This window comes from Notothenia rossii, assembly GCF_949606895.1.
Source record: "Notothenia rossii genome assembly, chromosome: 7".
NCBI classification, from domain to species: Eukaryota; Metazoa; Chordata; class Actinopteri; order Perciformes; family Nototheniidae; genus Notothenia; species Notothenia rossii.
In genome coordinates, this window is record NC_136905.1 from 81,177,444 (window position 1) to 81,199,564 (window position 22,121).

Sequence of the window (22,121 nt, forward strand, 5' to 3'; positions counted from 1 at the left end):
AGAGGACCTGGGTATCTCTTCCACCTCTGGTAATATCATAGACTGTGTATATAAAGGGTAAAATCCATTTATTGAAAGGTTTTCCGAGCAGTCCGGATTATTTTTCTAAGTGATTCAAAGGTTCCGCCTCTGTCCGTCAGGCGGCAGCACATCCTCCGGAGGAAGAAAACGAAACTCCTCAATGAGTTCACCTTCGGATAAATAGTTTGTCCCTTCTTCTTCTTATTAAACATCTGTCTGCTATCTTTTACAACATGAACGGCTCCCTGCCATCCAACATGTTGGACATAAAGCTGAAGCGAGGATCTGCGGGTAAGAAGACAACGGACTCAATAGTCTGTCGCACAGTTAGCATGTTAGCTTAGCTAAGTAGCAGCTACAAATCAACGCTGTCAAACAGTGAAGCTAACGGCTAATGTGCGAATCAAACGTCATAATATGTGTTATAGTGCACTAAAACTGTTGGAGTGAAGTTGTAGAAGATAGTAAAACTATTGTGTGTTAGTTTAATTAAAGAAATAAGGACTTAAGGGCTGTTTTAAAAGTAGAGGTGTTGTTGGCCTGATGCTATCTGACAGTTTCTCCATTCAAAGTTTATTTAGCTTTAAGTGATCAGAGGTCAGAGGAGTACTCAGATCTTGTACTTAACTAAAAGTAGAATTGCTCAGATCTTATACTTCAATAAAAGTAGAAGTACTCAGATCTTATACTTCAGTAAAAGTAGAAGTACTCCGATCTTGTCCTTGAGTAAACGTAGAAGTACCAAAGTGTAGGAATACTCTGTTACAAGTATAAGTCGTGCAATCAAAAATGTTACTCAAGTAAAAGTACACAAGTATTAGCATCAAAATATCCTTAAAGTACCCAAAGTAAAAGTATTCATTGTGCAGATTGGTCCATTTCAGAATAATAAATATTTTGTGTTTTATAATGATTGATCATTAAAGTGTTCTCAAAGCTGGTGAAGGTGCAGCTAGTTTGAATGACATTTTGTATACTGCAGGGTAACTTGAGAATTTACTCCAGGTGGAACTAAAGTCTGATTTAAGACTTGATTATATTTCACATCATTCATCAAAATCTGTAAAGTAAGTAAAGGTATTAAATAAATGTAATGGAGTAAAAGTACACCTACATTTACCTCTGAATTGTAGTGGAGTAGAAGTACAAGTTCTATATATTTCTGTATCTTAGTGAGTATGTATATTGTATTGAGTATTCAATTTATTCAATTATGTAGATACTCTAGTGATATGTGTTCTTTCTATTGTGATTTTGTATATACTTGTTCCTAAAATTAATGTCTATTTTTATTTGTTTCTTATATCTTTTAAATATTTTTAACTTGTAAAATATAGTGTAATGCTTGACAACACGGCTACTTTGATAAAATGATTTACCAATTTTGGATAAATAAAGTATCTACCTATCTACGAAGTTGCATACAGTTGAAACACTAAAGTCATGAACGAGTATCTCAAAAGTATACTTGAGTACAGTACTTGAGTACATGTTCGTAGTTACTTTACACCACTGGCTTCAAGTGAGTATTTCATTCAATCCCATTATGTAACATGTAGTGAAGTATCAGTGAAGTTATCTTAGTATCAGTCTGTTACAGTGTTCGAGTGAAGCCTATTGCACTTTGATCCATTGAGATAGATATCATTATTGAATCATCAACTTTTACCCATATACACTTAATCTTATCTCATGCTAATGTGTGTTTATGTTGTGTTTATAGGCTTGGGATTCAATATAGTGGGGGGTATGGATCAGGAGTATGTGCTGAATGACAGTGGAATATACGTGTCCAAAATTAAAGACGATGGAGCGGCTGGTTTGGACGGACGACTCAATGAGGGGGACAAGATCCTGGCGGTGAGACACATATATATAATACTACTCGTACTACATTTCGAAAATACTCTGTTCCTAGTTAAAGTCATGCATTCATAATCATACCCAAGTCAAAGATCAGTTCAGCCCATCTTTATTGTCCCACGAGGGGAAATTTGCACAATGAACCACAGAAAACACAACAATAAAGATAATTTTTTGTACGGTTGTATAAGATTGTTAGCACCTAATTATACTTAAAGTACTAAAAGTACTTAATTGCATGATATATAACTAATTATTATTATGATAATTGATGTTTTAAAGTGTTCATCACAGCTGGTAAAGGTGGAGCTAATTTGCTGCTGGATATCTTAACCAGTAATCTGAATCTGTAAAAAGCTGTATACAGGGTTTTTACGGTCATTAAGAACCTGGAAAAGTCATGGAAATTCAAAATGCAAATTCAAGGCCCTGGAAAAGTTGTGGAAAACAATATTTTTCCCAAAGTTCTGGAAAAGTCATGGAAATGTAACTAAAGTTGCATAAAATTAAAATATAATTTATATTTTAGTTAATCGCCGAAATAGTAATACTATAACGATAATAAATACTGTATCGTATAGTAATGAAACGTAAAATGTAATTTAACTGATGAGGTGTTTTGCTGGTGAGAGATTTGAGTTGCTTTAGCGTGTAGAAGCTAGTAAGCCTATTTGATTTGTTTCAGATAGGCACAACATGTTTCATATGCAGACCTTATTTTCCTGTTTCATGTTCAAATAAACAATTTTCAGTGGTACCGCTGAGAGAGAGTAATGTCTTTGGTCATGGAAAAGTCATTAAAAATCATTGGTGAAAAAGTGTATGAACCCTGTGTATAAATAAAGATAAATGTAGTGCGGTAAAAATCTGGCTTGTAATGTGTAGTGGAGTAGAAGTATAAAGGAGCAGTCATTTGATAAAAGGTGATAAAGAATGTTTTTGTTTTCCTAGATAAACGGGGTGCAGCTGGAGGGCCTGACACACAAAGCCACGGTGGATCTGTTCAGGATGGCCGGAGAGGACGTGCAGCTCTTGGTTCTGAAAAGGGTGAGAGATAAGGATGTAACTTCTTTTTAAATGACCTGTTTCTTTTTCTTCAGGTATCTTTCTTTGTTGTCAACAACAATAGAAAATGTGTCTTTGGCTCACACAACATAAAAGCTGTCCAAAAAAGTACAGCATACAGAACAAAAATGGTAAAAAAATAACCATCATAGTATAAATCTTACCACATTAACAAAGAAATACAAAACCTTTTATGCTCTTTGCACTTACTACAATCAATCACTTTTGACGTCATATTCCTTTATATATATATATATATATACACACACACACACAGTGGTGCAAAAAAGTATTTAGTCAGCCACCAATTGTGCAAGTTCTCCCACTTAAAAAGATGAGAGGCCTGTAATTGTCATCCTAGGTATACCTCAACTATGAGACAAAATGAGAAAAAAAAAATCCAGAAAATCACATTGTCTGATTTTTAAAGAATTTATTTACAAATGATGGTGGAAAATAAGTATTTGGTCAATAACAAAAGTTCATCTCAATACTTTGTTATATACCCTTTGTTGGCAATGACAGAGGTCAAACGTTTTCTGTAAGTCTTCACAAGGTTTTCACACTGTTGCTGGTATTTTGGCCCATTCCTCCATGCAGATCTCCTCTAGAGCAGTGATGTTTTGGGGCTGTCGCTGGGCAACACAGACTTTCAACTCCCTCCAAAGATTTTCTATGGGGTTGAGATCTGGAGACTGGCTAGGCCACTCCAGGACCTGGAAATGCTTCTTACGAAGCCACTCCTTCGTTGCCCGGGCGGTGTGTTTGGGATCATTGTCATGCTGAAAGAACCAGCCACGTTTCATCTTCAATGCCCTTGCTGATGGAAGGAGGTTGTCACTCAAAATCTCACGATACATGGCCCCATTCATTCTTTCCTTTACACGGATCAGTCGTCCTGGTCCCTTTGCAGAAAGACAGCCCCAAAGCATGATGTTTCCACCCCCATGTTTCACAGTAGGTGTTCTTTGGATGCAACTCAGCATTCTTTCTCCTCCAAACACGTCTAGTTGAGTTTTTACCAAAAAGTTCTATTTTGGTTTCATCCGACCATATGACATTCTCCCAATCCTCTTCTGGATCATCTAAATGCTCTCTAGCAAACTTCAGACGGGCCTGGACATGTACTGGCTTAAGCAGGGGGACACGTCTGGCACTGCAGGATTTGAGTCCCTGGCGGCGTAGTGTGTTACTGATGGCAGCCTTTGTTACTTTGGTCCCAGCCCTCTGCAGGTCATTGACTAGGTCCCCCCGTGTGGTTCTGGGATTTTTGCTCACCGTTCTTGTGATCATTTTGACCCCACGGGGTGAGATGTTGCGTGGAGCCCCAGATCGAGGGAGATTATCAGTGGTCTTGTATGTCTTACATTTTCTAATAATTGCTCCCACAGTTGATTTCTTCACACCAAGCTGCTTACCTATTGCAGATTCAGTCTTCCCAGCCTGGTGCAGGTCTACCATTTTGTTTCTGGTGTCCTTTGACAGCTCTTTGGTCTTGGCCATAGTGGAGTTTGGAGTGTGACTGTTTGAGGTTGTGGACAGGTGTCTTTTATACTGATAACAAGTTCAAACAGGTTCCATTAATACAGTTAACAAGTGGAGGACAGAAGAGGCTCTTAAAGAAGAAGTTAAAGGTCTGTGTGAGCCAGAAATCTTGTTTGTTTGTAGGTGACCAAATACTTATTTTCCACCATAATTTGCAAATAAATAATTTAAAAATCAGACAATGTGATTTTCTGGATTTTTCTCATTTTGTCTCTCATAGTTGAGGTATACCTAGGATGAAAATTACAGGCCTCTCTCATCTTTTTAAGTGGGAGAACTTGCACAATTTGTGGCTGACTAAATACTTTTTTGCCCCACTGTGTGGGAAATATATTTCTTTAACTTTGACACAAACATCCACAAGGACACAAAAGAGGATTAGGTATAAAAAGTATTTCACATTTAAACACAAAGATGATAGGATAAACCTTTTGGTGCTCCGTGACTTTTTTCTACCAACAAAATGTAAACATGTGGGTCACACTTAACCAACGCCATTTTCTCATTAGTAGTCCTTCTTCAAACAACAAAGCCTGCGTGTGGCGTTTTACAAGTTCTACAATCTAGTTGTTCTCAGCTGTCACACCTTGATCAAATATATTAATATTAGCAGAGCAAAGAGAGGAAATGGTGTGTATATACTGTATAGTTACTCAAGGTAGGATGTTGTTTCAGGTGACGTTAATACTACTAATGCGTTAATTGTAATTGCCAGAAATTGACATTTATAACGACACACAAATTCAATATTAATTTAAAAACATGATATTTTACACTTCAGCCGACGGCCAAGTAGCACGTACGAACTGCGCATGCCTGAGTGGCAATAACTCTCAGACAGACTGTGTGATAACCGAGAGAAGAAGAACAGACTGCGTGAAATAAACAAACAACAAATAGTGTGTGCGTTCCATTTTCACTCTACAGCGAGAAGCTCACGGGGCTTTCCCCAACCTGTGTCGAGAGCTGGAGTTAAATGAAATCTCAGATTTGCCTTCTTAATAGCTTGTTTGGGTCCCTCACTTCCGTTTCGCTTCTCATGCACTGATTCGCTAGCTGAACAGCCAATCAGAGTGATTTATTTGACCGACAGCCTTTGTCCGATTGCCTACCCATTCGACATTGGTAGGCAATCGGCCAAAAATGTGTCGGCCCGGCTGAAAAGACACGACGGTGCGGGACGCACCAATCTGAGTAGGGCGACAGGACGCTCGTCGTCGGCCTGACATCCATCGACGGCCAAAATCCTCTTGGTGTGTCCGGGGCTTAAAAGAGCATTAAGAAACATATTCTAAAATGGCATTTAAAAACACTCATTTAAAAGCAAAGGTATAAAAGGGCATTTAAAAACACTCAAATGTATGTGATTTACACTTGGAAAAATGAATAAACCAAAACGGATCTTATTTTTCAAAGGGGGATTCCCTCTATATCCTTAAGTTGGTGGGTGTTTTATGTATTTTCCACATGTTTTAAACAGGTAATAACAGGTGCATTTGTGCAGAAATCCCTCGGTGTGGTGCAGTTTTAATACTCGTGTTTTTATATCTGTGTTTCCTGCAGCCTCCTCACTCAAACGGACCGCTGGGCTCAGGGCCCGATCCCAACGCTCCGCTCTCGGCTCTGGGGATCCTGGTTGTTTTAGCCGGAGCTGCAGCCCTCTGTGCTTTCATTTACATGCGGCAACCAAGGAGGCCCTTTTAACACAGCCTGTATAATAAATCATTTTTTTTAAAGATGAAAAAAACGTTGCTAGAGGCCAAAGAAAAGAAAGAGGGAACAAACCATAGAAGTTTTTTTTGTTGATTAGCAGCTGTTGGACTTTCTCTATAAAGGGATGGTAGCTTCTTCACACCCTTCCCTATGTAAACGAACGTAACTCTAAATAGTGATTGTAAGGAGAAGAGGAAGGAAAAGCATTCATGCTGCCGGGCTGAGCTCAGAAACACACGGCCGCTGTACACAGAAAAAGTTTATTCAGAAATATATAAATCCTCAAGCTTTAGGGTCCATTTACAAACTGAAAAACAAATATCTAAGTGGAAAAACGCTTTACTTTCAGTTTGTTTGGGTTAAAATAGGTATGGTTTTCATCTTGCACAGAATCATGGGAGGAGTTAAAAAAAAAAAAAAAGCCTGCAGCTAATGCGATGAATTGAAATGGACTTCAGTGCTTTCTACCCATTCCAATTATCATGATACAAATGAAAATCAACACCCATAATGTTGCAGGGTTGAGTCCTAAAAAACAGAAAATGCTCTATGGCACAGAGTACAACATATATCAGGCATTATTTCTTAGTAATATCACTTTATTCTTGGTATTCAGTGAGAAAAATATAGATTATCACCAGATTTATCCTTTAATAAAGCAACGTATCACCAGGTATTATCACGTTTAGTTCATTATTATACAGTGTCACGTGGTCACTCAGGGTGAACCATAAAATCTTTATATCAGAAACAAATAATTCCTTAAGTATATATTATAAAGCGCTTGTTGTAATGGAGGAACATTCTTGTGAAGGATTGACAGCTTGACACTAAGTGCAGTTTGAGCCAGTTCAATGTAAAGGAGAGTTTTTTTTTTAAAAGATTAGTTGCTGTCAAAAATGTTAAATGTTTTTTTGCACTAGCCACAATCATGGAGCTCCTGCAGTAACTTCCATAGAAAAGATGAATGAGTGAATGGTCCACGTTTTGTAGTCTGCAGTGCAAACATCATGTGTTTGTGTCTGACTGTACGTGGCTCCTCTTTGTAAATAGATGTCATGTCGCTCTGCTGAGTGGGGTTGTGAATATGTGCATTATGCCAGAAAAAAAACACAGATCAGAAGCACTAATGAATAAATTATGCAAAATATTGTGATTAACATTTAAGGAACCTTCTGTAATAAAATTCATGTTGAATTCATCTGTTCCAGGCTCTTTTGGTGTTTGTTTCAATGAATACACACATAATGTACCAAATAAGTTATGAGATAAGCATGTTTTCTCATAATGTTAATAGTAAGGAAAAATGTTAACCAAATACATGACGAAAATTGGATTTAGAACAATAGTTTTGTTGGACTAATGGTGGATTTGGAGACAGCTAAATGCATAAAGTTAGCTAACGGTAACATAATACCAGATGTTGTCAGTTTACCTCTATGGTTTACCTTCAAAATAAAAGTGGACGTTGTTGCGACAAAAACTCCTTTCAGAGTACAATTATATTTTACCATATTAGTAAAACTGCTTTTATTAGTATAATATATTGGAGGCATAACGTAAATTAATTTTGTAAACCTAAACTGCTTGTATACACGTTATAACGGGCCGCCAACGGTTAGAACAAAGTGATTTTTGAATTCTAACGGTCGGTTCTCGTGCCTCAGAATCTATGCTCAGAACACTACTGGGGTTAAATCAGGCATTTTGTGTATGGTTGACAGAAATTGTGTTTAAGTGATAAAATGTGGTCCTGTCCGTTCTGTTCACCCACCAGTAGCATCCCGTCTGTCGGAGGATGTTGCCTCGGAGGCACATATGATGTAATCCCCACCAGGAGAGAGGGAGGGGGGGCAGAGCTGGAGAACAGCCGCGCAGCACGGATGGATCTCGGCTTAAACTTCATTTAATAATAACGGCTCTTTAGAATAACGGTTAGTAACGGATCCGTGTTGGAGGAGTCATGCCGAGGAGAGGAGGCTGGATGCGGAACCCTCATCTGCCCGGAATGCTGCTGTAATTAACCCGGTTATCTCCCACCATCCTCCGGGAGAACATGACCCGCACTCCGCCTCCATCGTCGATATCTCCCCGCCCCAGCTATCGCCTTTTCCCGCCCGGGATGACCGTGATCCCCGCTCCTGTAGGCCCTTATCGCGGATCATTTAATCACCTCTGACGCGTCTTTAATTACATTTTGACCTGCTGTGGTGGCTTTTATTTCGTGAATACACCTTTAACCAGAATTGGATGTAGTTTTGGGGACATTTTCCTTGCTTTATTTGCTTTTTCCAGCCACCCTGCGAGGGAATGATCAGCCTCCATCCCTGGCAGTCCTGACAACCAGAAAACGTGGAGGAGGAGGAGGGGTGGACTCTTCCAGTTCAGGTTTAAACCATGGCCAATGAACCTGTCATCCTCAACGTGTATAATATGGTAAGAAATCACTTTTTTATTCAGTTTTATTTACTGTTTCTGGCTCTTTGTAACCTGACACCAGCAGAGGAAGTGAATGCACCAACAGAAATAGCAGGCACCTGTTTGTTTCATAAGTGCACTTTCATGAGAGACACTGCAGGGAAAAACATGTTAATGCACTGCCACTGCCCAATTCTGAGATTTCTGTGCTGGCTATTACGCTTCAATATAATGTCTTCATTCAAACTAGTGAAAAGAAAGCATCCAAAGTCCACATTCAGGAGTTTATTTTACAAACGTTGTCTGTTTGTGTCTGCAGATTTGTATCCAAATCCACCAAAGGTTGCCTCTTGCATTTCTAAATAAAGCATTTCAGAAAACAAGTAATACAAAAAATAATTATCTTAATGTAAGTTCTAAACTGGGGAAGTTTCATGTTAATACCTGTCCATAAATACTGTCAAAAGACATGCAAAAAATCATGTTTTTCGTAATAAATTGCGTATAAATGAGTGTGTGAATGATGTGTGAGCATCAAACTCTGTCAAAAGCTTCAAAATATAGAGAGGAAAGAAACTGGAGAGTTTGGTGTGTGTAAGTGCTATTGAAGTATCTGAAATGTTATGATTAATTGTGCAAATTAGTTATGTAATGCTAACTTTAGGTGAATTGCAGAAACAAACATTCAAAGTTAATAAAACAAATTCCTTAATGTGGATGTTTTCTTTCAACTATATCGCAAGGAGACCAGTGCATTGACAACTGAGTATTCCCTGTAGTATCTCGCCTTAAATTGACTGATTTTTGAATATGAGTTTGGTGAGCACAGCACAGTCTCATCCATCTTCAGTGATTGGATAAAAGCCTGGCTAACTTAATGCCTCTGAAACAAGAGCTTCCCTCTGTCACTGTGCCTACTGCTCTCATAATGCACACACATACAATAACACAAATGTGCACATGAACACACACCACGGACAAAGCTGCTCATTCAGACCTGTGCCCACTGCCTGCTCTCTCTCCCTGAACAGCCTCAGTGTAAATAAATAAGATTATGCAACCTGTGGCTGCAGAAACAGAGTATCTTTACTACAGCTGCCACAATATAAAGCACGTTACCACATGTTTGCAGTGATTTTGTCAGCAGTAAAATGAATCATGCACATTATTGCAGCAGTAATATGAATCCAGAAACATCTCGTAACAAAGACTAAAAACCTAAATACTCCTAAGACATAAGTGTAAAGTGTGAAATTGGAAAATTATATAAATACAATTTGATTGATTGATTGATTAAAAACGCCGGCAGGGACATTTCTGCATATAAAAGGCTACCTGTCATTTTATGTAAATAAGGTTTTAAAGTGGAGTATTTTCTACAGTACTTTTACTGCAGTAAAGTAACTTCTCCCATCACTGGCCCTGAGCGGCAGCGGATGTATCTCCGCCGTGTCTCTGTTGAGAGAGGAAGTGATCGGTCAGCCTTAAATACTTCTTCTACCGAGAAATAAACACAGAGAAGCCGTAACATCCGCCGGAGAGTGAATCGGGGGAGGGGGGGGGTATCGATCGTCTTCAGTATGAAATCAATTTGACTGCATGACTCGCTGCAGCAGTGTCAGCATGCACATCATCACAGTAGTGTTTACAGCTACAAACGATAGGCTGCTGAAATAATTTTCTCTCCCACAAAACCCCAACCCCCCTGCCTGAATACATTGGGATATCTTTTTTTTAAATCCTCTGGAGCAAAGAGAGGAGCTGTGGATTATTGTTATTGATTAATGCATCAGTGTTTCTTAGGGTCAAAAACACTAAACTCACAACTTAAAATTAAAGCGTTTAGTTTATTTAATAAAAGAGCACATGTTCAATGTGAAAACTGACAGTAGATATAGATTAGTTGCAGTTTGGTTCTATATATATATATATTTATTTTTTAAGTCCGGCCATGCATCACGACTCTTTGAAACATCTCTGTTCCCGGAAATGCATCCACGAAGGAGTCGTGGAGGACCCATCAGTGTATCCTTGGTTATAGCTCCTTGACGCTCGATCCTCGGTCCTCGAAGTGCATTTAGAGAAATGAGATGTCCTTCAACATGGCGCGCTGAAATTCATTTCCGGGTCACTACCGGGGGACCGAGGAGTCGAGGAGGGGGATTTGATGAAATGAGAAAGGGCCCAGGACTTATTTTTCACCAAGGAGAAAGTCATGTTAGCTTTTCACTGCTAAAATGTTTCTCTGGTAAAATAAGTCATTTTGTGTCTCTTTGTTGTCTTTTCTGTGTCTGTGTTGGTTGTATGTCTCTCCTGGTTGATACTTCTCTCTCTCTTGACACCTGGTTATAAAATTCCCATTTTCCCAGTGTTCCTGGTGTGAAAACGTTAAAAGCTAGAGGGCTAATAACAGTAGAAAGCATTTCTCTGTGGACACAAAGTGAGAGGTGGATCAGCTTTGATTTGATCAGCCTGAGCTCAGAAACATGTTTTATTATTAATGATGGACAGCTGGACCTGTTTCCTCCTCAGGGTGTGGCAGGGATCTTTTCATGTGTTCATCCAGCTGTCTAAACACACACACACACACACACACACACACACACACACACACACACACACACACACACACACACACATCAGTTCTGTTGGTAATGGTATCAATAAAAAAGATATACAGTATATTGATATCTCTCTCTTTTTGCAGTACTGGATAAATGAGTACACTTCCAATCTGGGCATTGGAGTCTTCCACTCAGGCATCGAGATTTATGGCAGAGGTAAGACCTTTTTAATTGGTTGTGTGTGTGTGTGTGTGTGTGTGTGTGTGTGTGTGTGTGTGTGTGTGTGTGTGTGTGTGTGTGTGTGTGTGTGTGTGTGTGTGTGTGTGTGTGTGTGTGTGTGTGTGTGTGTGTGTGTGTGTGTGTGTGTGTGTGTGTACGTACGTATGCGTGTCTGCGTGTGTGTGTGTGTACGTATGCGTGTCTGCGTGTGTGTGTGTGTGTGTGTGTGTGTGTGTGTGTACGTACGTATGCGTGTCTGCGTGTGTGTGTGTGTACGTATGCGTGTCTGCGTGTGTGTGTGTGTATGTATGCGTGTCTGCATCACGTCTGGGAGTGAGGCTGTGTTCTCAGACACAGATAATTTAAGTCTGGGTTTAAAAACTAAATATGGAGTTGTGTTTATAATACCGTGACCCCGTTTCTCTGGGTTGAGTCACCGCAGAGTCTATCTGTATCTGTATCTGTGTGTGTGTGTGTGTGCGTGCGTAAGTGCGTGCGTGCATGCGTGCGACTAAATCATAGAGACTTACGCCCTTGCAACCAGGAATATGACCTCTGTGAAATATGGTGATACCCTCCTCACTCAGGCTGTGCCTCCTTTTTGAGGATTTTCTGCAGATTGTTTTGAGTTTGCACAAGTCAGTTGATACGAAACTTACTATGTAACGCACCTTATTAACTACACTGTGTTCTTCCCTGCTTTATTATACCGCTGTAAGTAAATACAGTGCAGCCTGTAATTAACCAGACTAATGATTTAAACACAGTGTTCAGTGATTAACTGCTGCTGTGTGGTTACAGCTGTTAGCTCCTCCATTTGGAGAGTTCATCAGTACAAGTATAAATACCACAGTGTATGTATACTATGTATACTCAAGTACCAAAGTGTTGACATCAAAATGTTCTTTAAGTATCAAAAGTCAAACGGTGTATTTATGCATGTTTATTATTATATCATTGTCAGAGAATTTCATTTTTTTGTGACCTGAGATTAAGAATTAAGAGTTTTAACTCGCAATTATTTCTATGATGTATTTTGGATCTTCCTCTAATCAATAAGTTGATTGACAGTAGAATGATTCCAAACTATTTTGATGATGTGCTAATGTTTGAAGTATTTCTTTGCAAAACTGTATTAAAGTGCAGTTTTCTCTGTTTGATATTTGAGTATAAGACTGATAAAACAAGATGTAGGCCTCATTTTAATTCCTCTACATATGGTTGAGTATATAAATCTACAATAATATCATCATTTACTAGTTGAATCTATTTTGTTTTAATGATCTTTAATCTAGAAAGAAGACATAATGTATGCAGTAAAACTTGAATATTCTCCCCTCTTACTAAATGTAGTGATGTATAAAGTAGCAGAAAAACAACAATTCTCCACATTCGAGTCAACTACCTCAATGAGTGCTCGAGTGCAGTACTTGACTAAAAGTACTTAGTTACTCATTACTCCTCTTTGTTTCAGAGTTTGCATATGGGGGCCATCCGTACCCTTTCAGCGGGATCTTTGAGATCACTCCCGGGAACACCGCGGAGCTGGGGGAGACATTCAACTTCAAGTGAGGAATACTTCATTTTAGCACACAGTACTCACACACAGTATCACACAGTCCACACACAGTAGCACACAGTACTCACACACAGTATCACACAGTATCACACAGTACTCACACACAGTATCACACAGTCCACACACAGTATCACACAGCACTCACACACAGTATCACATAGTACTCACACACAGTATCACACAGTATCTCACACACAGTATCACACAGTACTCACACACAGTATCACACAGTATCTCACACACAGTATCACACAGTACTCACACACAGTATCACACAGTACTCACACACAGTATCACACAGTACTCACACACAGTATCAAACAGTACTCACACAGTATCACACAGTATCACACAGTACTCACACACAGTATCACACAGTCCACACACAGTATCACACAGTCCACACACAGTATCACACAGTACTCACACACAGTATCACACAGTATCACACAGTACTCACACACAGTATCATACAGTATCACACACAGTATCACACAGTACTCACACACAGTATCACACAGTATCACACAGTATCACACAGTATCACACAGTATCACACAGTATCACACAGTACTCACACACAGTATCACACAGTACTCACACACAGTATCACACAGTACTCACACACAGTATCACACAGTACTCACACACAGTATCACACAGTACTCACACACAGTATCACACAGTATCACACAGTATCACACAGTATCACACAGTATCACACAGTACTCACACACAGTATCAGACAGTCCACACACAGTATCACACAGTACTCACACACAGTATCACACAGTATCACACAGTATCACACAGTATCACACAGTACTCACACACAGTATCACACAGTCCACACACAGTATCACACAGTCCACACACAGTATCACACAGTACTCACACACAGTATCACACAGTACTCACACACAGTATCACACAGTACTCACACACAGTATCATACAGTATCACACACAGTATCACACAGTACTCACACACAGTATCACACAGTACTCACACACAGTATCACACAGTACTCACACACAGTATCACACAGTATCACACAGTACTCACACACAGTATCACACAGTACTCACACACAGTATCACACAGTCCACACACAGTATCACACAGTACTCACACACAGTATCACACAGTCCACAAACACAGTATCACACAGTCCACACACACAGTATCACACAGTCCACACACAGTATCACACAGTACTCACACACAGTATCACACAGTACTCACTCACAGTATCACACAGTCCACACACAGTATCACACAGTACTCACACACAGTATCACACAGTCCACACACACAGTATCACACAGTCCACACACAGTATCACACAGTACTCACACACAGTATCACACAGTCCACACACACAGTATCAGACAGTATCACACACAGTATCACACAGTCCACACACACAGTATCACACAGTCCACACACAGTATCACACACAGTACTCACACAGTCCACAAACAGTATCACACACAGTATCACACAGTCCACACACACAGTATCACACAGTACTCACACACAGTATCTCACAGTACTCACACACAGTATCACACAGCCCACACACAGTATCACACAGTACTCACACACAGTAACACACAGTACTCACACACAGTATCACACAGTCCACACACAGTATCACACACAGTATCACACAGTCCACACACACAGTATCACACAGTACTCACACACAGTATCACACAGTACCCACACACAGTATCACACAGTCCACACACAGTATCACACAGTACTCACACACAGTATCACACAGTCCACACACAGTATCACACAGTCCACACACAGTATCACACAGTCCACACACAGTATCACACAGTCCACACACAGTATCACACAGTCCACACACAGTATCACACAGTCCACACACACAGTATCACACAGTACTCACACACAGTATCACACAGTCCACACACACAGTATCACACAGTACTCACACACAGTATCACACAGTATCACACAGTCCACACACAGTATCACACAGTACTCACACACAGTATCACACAGTCCACACACAGTATCACACAGTATCACACAGTACTCACACACAGTATCACACAGTACTCACACACAGTATCACACAGTCCACACACAGTATCACACAGTACTCACACACAGTATCACACAGTCCACACACAGTATCACACAGTCCACACACAGTATCACACAGTACTCACACACAGTATCACACAGTCCACACACAGTATCACACAGTCCACACACACAGTATCACACAGTACTCACACACAGTATCACACAGTCCACACACACAGTATCACACAGTCCACACACACAGTATCACACAGTACTCACACAGTACTCACACACAGTATCACACAGTACTCACACAGTATCACACAGTACTCACACAGAGTATCACACAGTACTCACACACATTATCACACAGTACTCACACACAGTATCACACAGTACTCACGAACAGTATCACACAGTACTCACAGTATCACACAGTACTCACATTAACACACAGTGCTCTGAGAGGTATTCCATGCTGGTGAATGTGCTCTTCCACAGGGAGGCCATAGTTCTGGGCACCACGGACTTCGCGGAGGACGACATGAATAAGGTCATGGAAGAGATGGGCAGAGAGTTCAAAGGCAACGCGTACCACCTGATGCACAAAAACTGCAACCACTTCTCTTCCTCGCTGTCCGAGGTCAGAGAACACACACGCTTCTGATTCTACATGCACGTAGTGATAGGGAACTATAACATACAGAACAGGGCAGAGTAAGTAAGTTACACAGAAGACTTTTCAGTCTAAAGCGCAAATCTACAGAATTATAATCAGGCTCCACTCTAGCTTTACCTCTGTCCCAACAAATAATTAAAACCCTGCTGAAGTTAGAGTGAAGTATAAATGTAATTTTTTTAAGTTGTTAGTGTCATCTAAACAGGTTATTCGCATAAAAACACAGAATTAAAATGATTGATTCAAAGTTTTAGTTATGTACAAACAAACACATAATCTGCTTAAAAGCAATCATAAATATTCATATTGATTTATAACACAATATAAAGCATTTTACAATTATAATTAATATATCAATGATCATAATACTTAATTTCTGCTTATTATTCAGGCCATGTTTATATGTTGTACGTTTATTCAATATCGTAAAAATTGGGGTCTCATGTCAATATCTCGAGAGATTAGTCAATAATTGAAATGTCATATACATCGTGCAATAACTGAATAACGTTATTAATGTGCGTAACCTAGAAGAAAGTAGTTGTTTACTTTTGAATTTCTAGTTTTCACATGTCTCTCATATCTGTATAAAATAAAACAGAGACATCTTGTTTCCCATCCCCATATTCTCTGTTCCTCAGCTGCTGTGTGGGCGTGAGACCCCGCGCTGGGTGAACCGCCTCGCCTACTTCTCCTCCTGCATCCCTTTCCTGCAGAGCTGCCTCCCCACGGAGTGGCTGACCCCCGCCGCCCTGCAGACCCACATCAGCCTCCACAGAGAGGAGCACCGCGAGTCCAGCGACGAGGACCCTTCGTCCCCCACCGACAAGCACAGCTGCCGCCACACCAGGGTCTGAAACACCCTCAGACGCTCAGAGGGGATTTAGTGGGATCGAACAACCAGCTGACCTCAGACCGATGGTCCTCAAAGGAAAGACTCATAACACTGGGATTTAAGACCTCTGTACGACAGGATGGCAAACTCTTCCTCGGACTCTTGTAGATCTGAACTTTGTAACTATTCGGCTCTTTTTCCACAAACTGTTAAACCTCTGTCAGCCTTGCTCCCTGCCTTCAGAGCTGCTTTTGTAGAACGACTAGACCTCCGAATCTGCATAACTCCAATAAGTCCTCGATAACCTCTCTGTGGCCTTCAGCTGATATCTGTGTCAGTGTGGAAATCACAGCGTTAACGTTGGACACAGTGGCGGACTGGCCATCGGGATGTTTGGGACGAATCCCGATGGGCCGGTACTGAAGTGGGCCGGTTGGACGATGTGGGCCGGTCGGATGAGTCACTAGCCCCCCCCCCCCCCCCCTTTGCCAATTTACTAGCGGTACCGAAGTGGGCCGGTCGAATAAGTGTCTAGCACCCCCCTCCCCCGTTGCCAATTTACTAGCGGTATTTACTTGCGGTACCGAGGAGGGCCGGTCGGATAAGTCACTAGCTAATATTGCATGTTGAAGGTATTTCACAAGAACGTACAAATAACCAGCGTTGCCAGAGAGGGATTGTTAGAATATCGTCCTGGAGGCTTAGAAATGAGGGGATATGATCGTACACAAATCATAACCACGAGGACCAATATGTGTACATTTGACAAAAAAACACTTTTGACCCATGATTGGCTTGAAATGAGTCCCGTGAGAAAAGATGCGTAAAGACAGACATAGAAATGACTTTATCAAGCTGGTCCTGACTTTAACCGTGAATGTCACAAATTGTTCGTACATGATGGCACTTTTTGGCATTATTGATTTTACAGAAAGCAATATTATTATATGATGAATCCCAAACGTAAAAAGGGCCGCGTGGTATCCGTAAATTGTACTATTAGTTGATAACAGAAAGTGATTGAGCTATACAGTTCGATGATATAAAGATTATTGACGATATATCCGTATATTGGACAATAAGTCGAAAACGTAAAAATTACCATGATACCCCCCCCCATACTTACACAAGTGGGGGCCAAGAATTTAAAATGTGATATGTTATATTCTATCATTTCGAAAACGTAAAAGATTATCAAGGTCCTTACCATACTTTACGATAAGATGATAAGTTATTGTATTTTTAAGAAAATTATTGTTAACCACGAGAACACATGGCCGTGATTGTATAACTTTAAGAAATGCAACGTTGCAGAGTTCTAATTTCAAGCAAAAGTTACAAAAGGCAAGATTATTGAAAAAAAGTACATAAAACATAGTGTGGGGGAAACTTCTGAAGCAAAGGGAGTCAGGACTCAGAGAGACACGAGGAGAGCTGGAGCTTTGATGGCAAACACTGACGGTTTATTTGGAGCTTCGGCCGGAGAATTCACAAAACATGTCACGGGTCACGAGTTGACCACACGGTTGAGACGCCACAATCAATCCTGAAGAGCCCTCCTGTAGCTCCAGGTTTTAACTATCAGAGTGTAGTAATCAACATTCTTCAATAGATAGACTAAACAGCTGAGGACACTGAATCACTTTTGTTGTTGCTTATGGCTCGAGGTCATCTCCACCCCGAGAAGGATGTGTTCCAGGTGTCCCACAACAATAACTATCTCTGACCGAGAGTTGCCCGGTCACAAACTGGTAACAACAACAATATGCTAGGGCAGCCCCTCCTTATGGGAGATAACGGCTGCTCAAGGCTGGGCAGCTGCATCAGAGGGCGAAAGAGGACATGCAGAGCAAATTATTCCCCAACACATAGAAATATGAGAGTTATTGTACAACTGGCAACGCTGGTCGCCACATTTCTGATTACAGATTCAAGTATTTCTGTTTTTAAACCAACAAACAGGGACAGTCATCACCATTCAGGGGAACTGTTCAGAACATCAGAGAAACAAAGAAAAGCTGCTACAATGACTATAATTGACTTTGTGACACAACCTTTTGTCTACGCTTTTATATACAAATGGTCTTTATATGATAACGGTGCGTTAACTTTCAGGATATGGAAATGTGAATTTACGCCCGGGAAATGTTCCTCTGTGATACTGCTGTTCACCTTTTCCAACAATAACACTGAAACCTGAGACTTTATCAGTATTGTCCTTTAAATCACAGTTCCCATAACCCAAAAGTATTTATTTTTCCTTTTACCTGTTGTTCAATTGATCAATCTATATTTCATGTAACAGGGGCCTGCGGCCTAAAGGCTTTTACTGGTATTAAAACATGTCTTAAATCAACCTTTGAAAAGCTTAAAAGTAGGATTTTATGTTTTCAAGTTAGAGGAAAATGTTTGTTTTTTTTACTTTAGGGTGAACTGACCATAGAGAGGCGAAGTCCCGCCCATCTACTTCCGACCCATGGGACCTTATTTCGGAAAAATTATGTATTGAAGTCAATGGGGAGAGAAAACGTATCTTTTGATCCCGTTTGAATTGTGCCACGAATTACACATATGAGGTTTGTCAATCTTAAAAAATAATTTCCATGTCAAAAAAAGTCATAGTTTGTCGTAAAACTGTTGAAATATAAGACTATGAAAAAATATGCAACTAGAAAGACTACAAATCCCAGAATCCCGGTCCCGCATGCTGGCTCTTACGGAACCGACTAACTCCCCTTGTGTGTATGTACAGCTCTCAACATGCCCAGACTCGGAGTGATTTTCACCTCTTTTAATACTTTCCGCCTCGTTCTGAAAGAAAGAAGTGAAATGTGCCAACGTGACGGCCATCTTGGTGTGTGGTGCGAGATGGGAGATGTAGTTCATTGAGCGGTTTCACACAAAAAATGTGTTACTTCACAGTTTTACGAGACATTTTTATTTTTTTGACTTAAAAAATTATCTTTTAAATTGACAAACATCATATGTGTAATTCGTGGCACAATTCAAACGGGATCGAAAGATAATCTTTCTCTCGCCATTGACTTCAATACATACTTTTTCCTAAATAAGGTCCCATGGAGGTCCCCCGGAAAGGGAGGGACTTTGCCTCTCTATTGTAAAAGTAATGGCGTCTACACTTTGGGAAATCCACTGCATGGCTTTTTTGCAGAGTGTAAATACAGTAAATATGGAGTTACAGCCAACATTGTGCTAGCTTAGCTTAGCATAAAGACTGCAAACAGAGGGAACCTGCTAGCCTGTCCAAAGGTAACAAAGTCCACCTACCAACACACTAAAAGCTCACTATTATTTTTTATTATGAATAACTTTTTTTATTATTTATCTATAAAATATCAGAACAAGTGTAACATGTCAATCCAAGTTTCTCAGAGTCTCAGGTGATGTCTTTAAATGTCCAAAGATATTCACTTTATTATGATATAAAACAGAAAAGGGCATTTTAAAAAAAGGGCATGCTAAGCTAAGCAGCTTTTAACTATATATGTATCTCTCAGTAGAGAGTGGTATCAAACTCATTGTCTTACTCTTGGCAAGAAAACAAGACAGTGAATCTCCCAAAATGTCAAACTCATTCCTTTAAGATCATATTTTATTACGTATTTAAACTGAATACATTTTAATTAGATTCAACAGACTTTTAAATATCACTTTGATAAGTTCAGATCCTCGTTAAGGGAAAATATGATGTCATATAATGAATTGTAATCATTGTTTTTCTATCACACATTGCAGGTAAAAAACACATGAATGATTATTATCCCCCCTGGTAGTGATTACAATGTCATTTTGTATTCATGTCTTTATTCTGAAATGCAAACGCTCAGTGAAGCAGCTCATACGTGATTTTAATCCCTCTCTCAGGAAAGGAATCAGACTTCTCCATGATTTTAAATAAGCTATATTTATTTATACTTTAATGTCGTCTTACATTGCACCAAGCATATTTTGTTCGTATATCTTTTGTATATTTTGAGTTGACTGAGATCCATGCTCAAAGTCTTTACACAGAACGGACCGGTATTATTTTCTGGATCAACCCTGACTCTGTTTTTCCTTTTCCTAACCCAAGGCCATTTAAAGAATGATGATATAGTGCTAGAATAAAGGGCCAGAATAACAAAGAACATGTTTTGATTATTGTGTTGAGGCCTACAATATGGGACAACTTCATATATACAAATACGAAAAAGTAGATATATAAATAGATATAAACTGTATTAAAGGTCCCATGTCATGCTTTTCTGGTTATTACCCGTGCCCTTGTGTGTTATGAAGGTTTTTCTGCATGTAAACGGTCTGCAGAGTCACAAACCCTCAAAGTACACCCTGTAGCGAGTAAAACTCTAACACAGAAAATACCTGTCTATGCTGCCCCAGAACGCCTCGTTGGAGATTTCTCTTTTTCAACTTTTTTCTTCCGGGAACCAAGTGATGTAACGACGATGACTCCGTGGATTGGTCAAAATGGACCAACCCGTGGAGCAGTTACGTTAAGTCCGCTACGTTAAGTCCGCGGAACCGTTACGTTAAGTCCGTGAATTGGTCCAAATTGACCAATCTGCGGACTTCCTCACACACTCAATCTTTTCTCAGCTGCATCTCCGCCGATTTCTCCTCCCTGAGACGGCGGGACGCGGCGAGGTTCTGAGTCGGTGTGTGAGCACACACACAAACTCCCAGCCAGGCTGCGGGTGTGTGTTCGGGCTGGTTTCGCTGTGTCTCGCAGACGGCCAGTGGGCTCACAGGGAGGGGGGGCAGGAGTTCCAACAAGCTGTTTAGGACAGAGAGTGAATACTATACAGAGAGGCTGTATGAGAAACCAATGAGATTTTGGAAAATTGCACAATTTAAATCTATTTTAGTAGACCTCAACAATGGAATTATGATCAGTAGAAATGGCCATGACATGGGACCTTTAATACTAAATGCATATATATATATATATTGTGGTGGAAATGCCACACTTAATCCCCTACTTCTGGTGGAAAGAACAAATATACAAGCTTAAACCGAAGTTGTGTTATTGAATAAAGAGTTATAGCATTTAACAGAATCAATCATATTTCCAGCTCTAGTATATAGCACCAAGATCTGACCCTGTTACAGAAACAACAGAAAAACAAGCACTTAATACAGGAAAAATACAAAAGGGGGGTCTCAGCAGGGAATGTACATTACAGTCCATTGAAATGTTGGCCAGACAGGCGAAACTTGCATACATGCTAATTACAAACCTAAGATGATCCATATGATAATTGCCTGACAAATGGTCAAGTCGACACCCTTCTGTCTGTCTGAGAACATTTAGCAGCTAGGCGTGAATTTAAACTCTTAGAAAATAACGTTACAGTGACATTATATATAATTAAACAAGACTTATGATAAATGTCTATGATATATATATATATATTGTTTGATATTATCGTTTCAAATTGCTTTTTCGCTTTTTACCTTAAATACTAAATGGTCAAATACTCATTGGAGCGAGGGTCGGGCGAAACTCTTGAAGGTTTTTCTAAATTAAAGCAC

The 22,121-nt window shown here is 40.0% G+C and overlaps 2 protein-coding genes across 2 annotated transcripts; both read left to right on the forward strand.

Moving 5' to 3' along the window:
- The first annotated feature begins 104 nt into the window (after positions 1–104).
- On the forward strand, positions 105–7,408 carry synj2bp (synaptojanin 2 binding protein). Its single transcript, XM_079694235.1, has 4 exons — positions 105–312; positions 1,745–1,881; positions 2,836–2,931; positions 6,058–7,408. The coding sequence occupies exons 1-4, from the start codon at positions 255–257 to the stop codon at positions 6,196–6,198; spliced, it is 432 nt and encodes a 143-aa protein (XP_079550361.1). The 5' UTR covers positions 105–254; the 3' UTR covers positions 6,199–7,408.
- Positions 7,409–7,734: 326 nt separating this feature from the next.
- Positions 7,735–18,924, forward strand: LOC307047312 (deubiquitinase DESI2). The gene is made up of 5 exons (XM_079694229.1): positions 7,735–8,643; positions 11,333–11,405; positions 12,883–12,976; positions 15,556–15,697; positions 16,375–18,924. The coding sequence occupies exons 1-5, from the start codon at positions 8,605–8,607 to the stop codon at positions 16,588–16,590; spliced, it is 564 nt and encodes a 187-aa protein (XP_079550355.1). The 5' UTR covers positions 7,735–8,604; the 3' UTR covers positions 16,591–18,924.
- The last annotated feature ends 3,197 nt before the right edge of the window (positions 18,925–22,121 follow it).

Bases quoted from the DNA above. Each gene is read 5' to 3' on its own strand.
- synj2bp (XM_079694235.1), top strand. From the start codon at position 255: ATGAACGGCTCCCTGCCATCCAACATGTTGGACATAAAGCTGAAGCGA. The intron at 313-1,744 runs GTAAGAAGACAA...TTGTGTTTATAG, and splicing joins GCTGAAGCGAGGATCTGCGG to GCTTGGGATTCAATATAGTG. The intron at 1,882-2,835 runs GTGAGACACATA...TTGTTTTCCTAG, and splicing joins AGGGGGACAAGATCCTGGCG to ATAAACGGGGTGCAGCTGGA.
- LOC307047312 (XM_079694229.1), top strand. From the start codon at position 8,605: ATGGCCAATGAACCTGTCATCCTCAACGTGTATAATATG. The intron at 8,644-11,332 runs GTAAGAAATCAC...CTCTTTTTGCAG, and splicing joins TCCTCAACGTGTATAATATG to TACTGGATAAATGAGTACAC. The intron at 12,977-15,555 runs GTGAGGAATACT...GCTCTTCCACAG, and splicing joins GGGGAGACATTCAACTTCAA to GGAGGCCATAGTTCTGGGCA.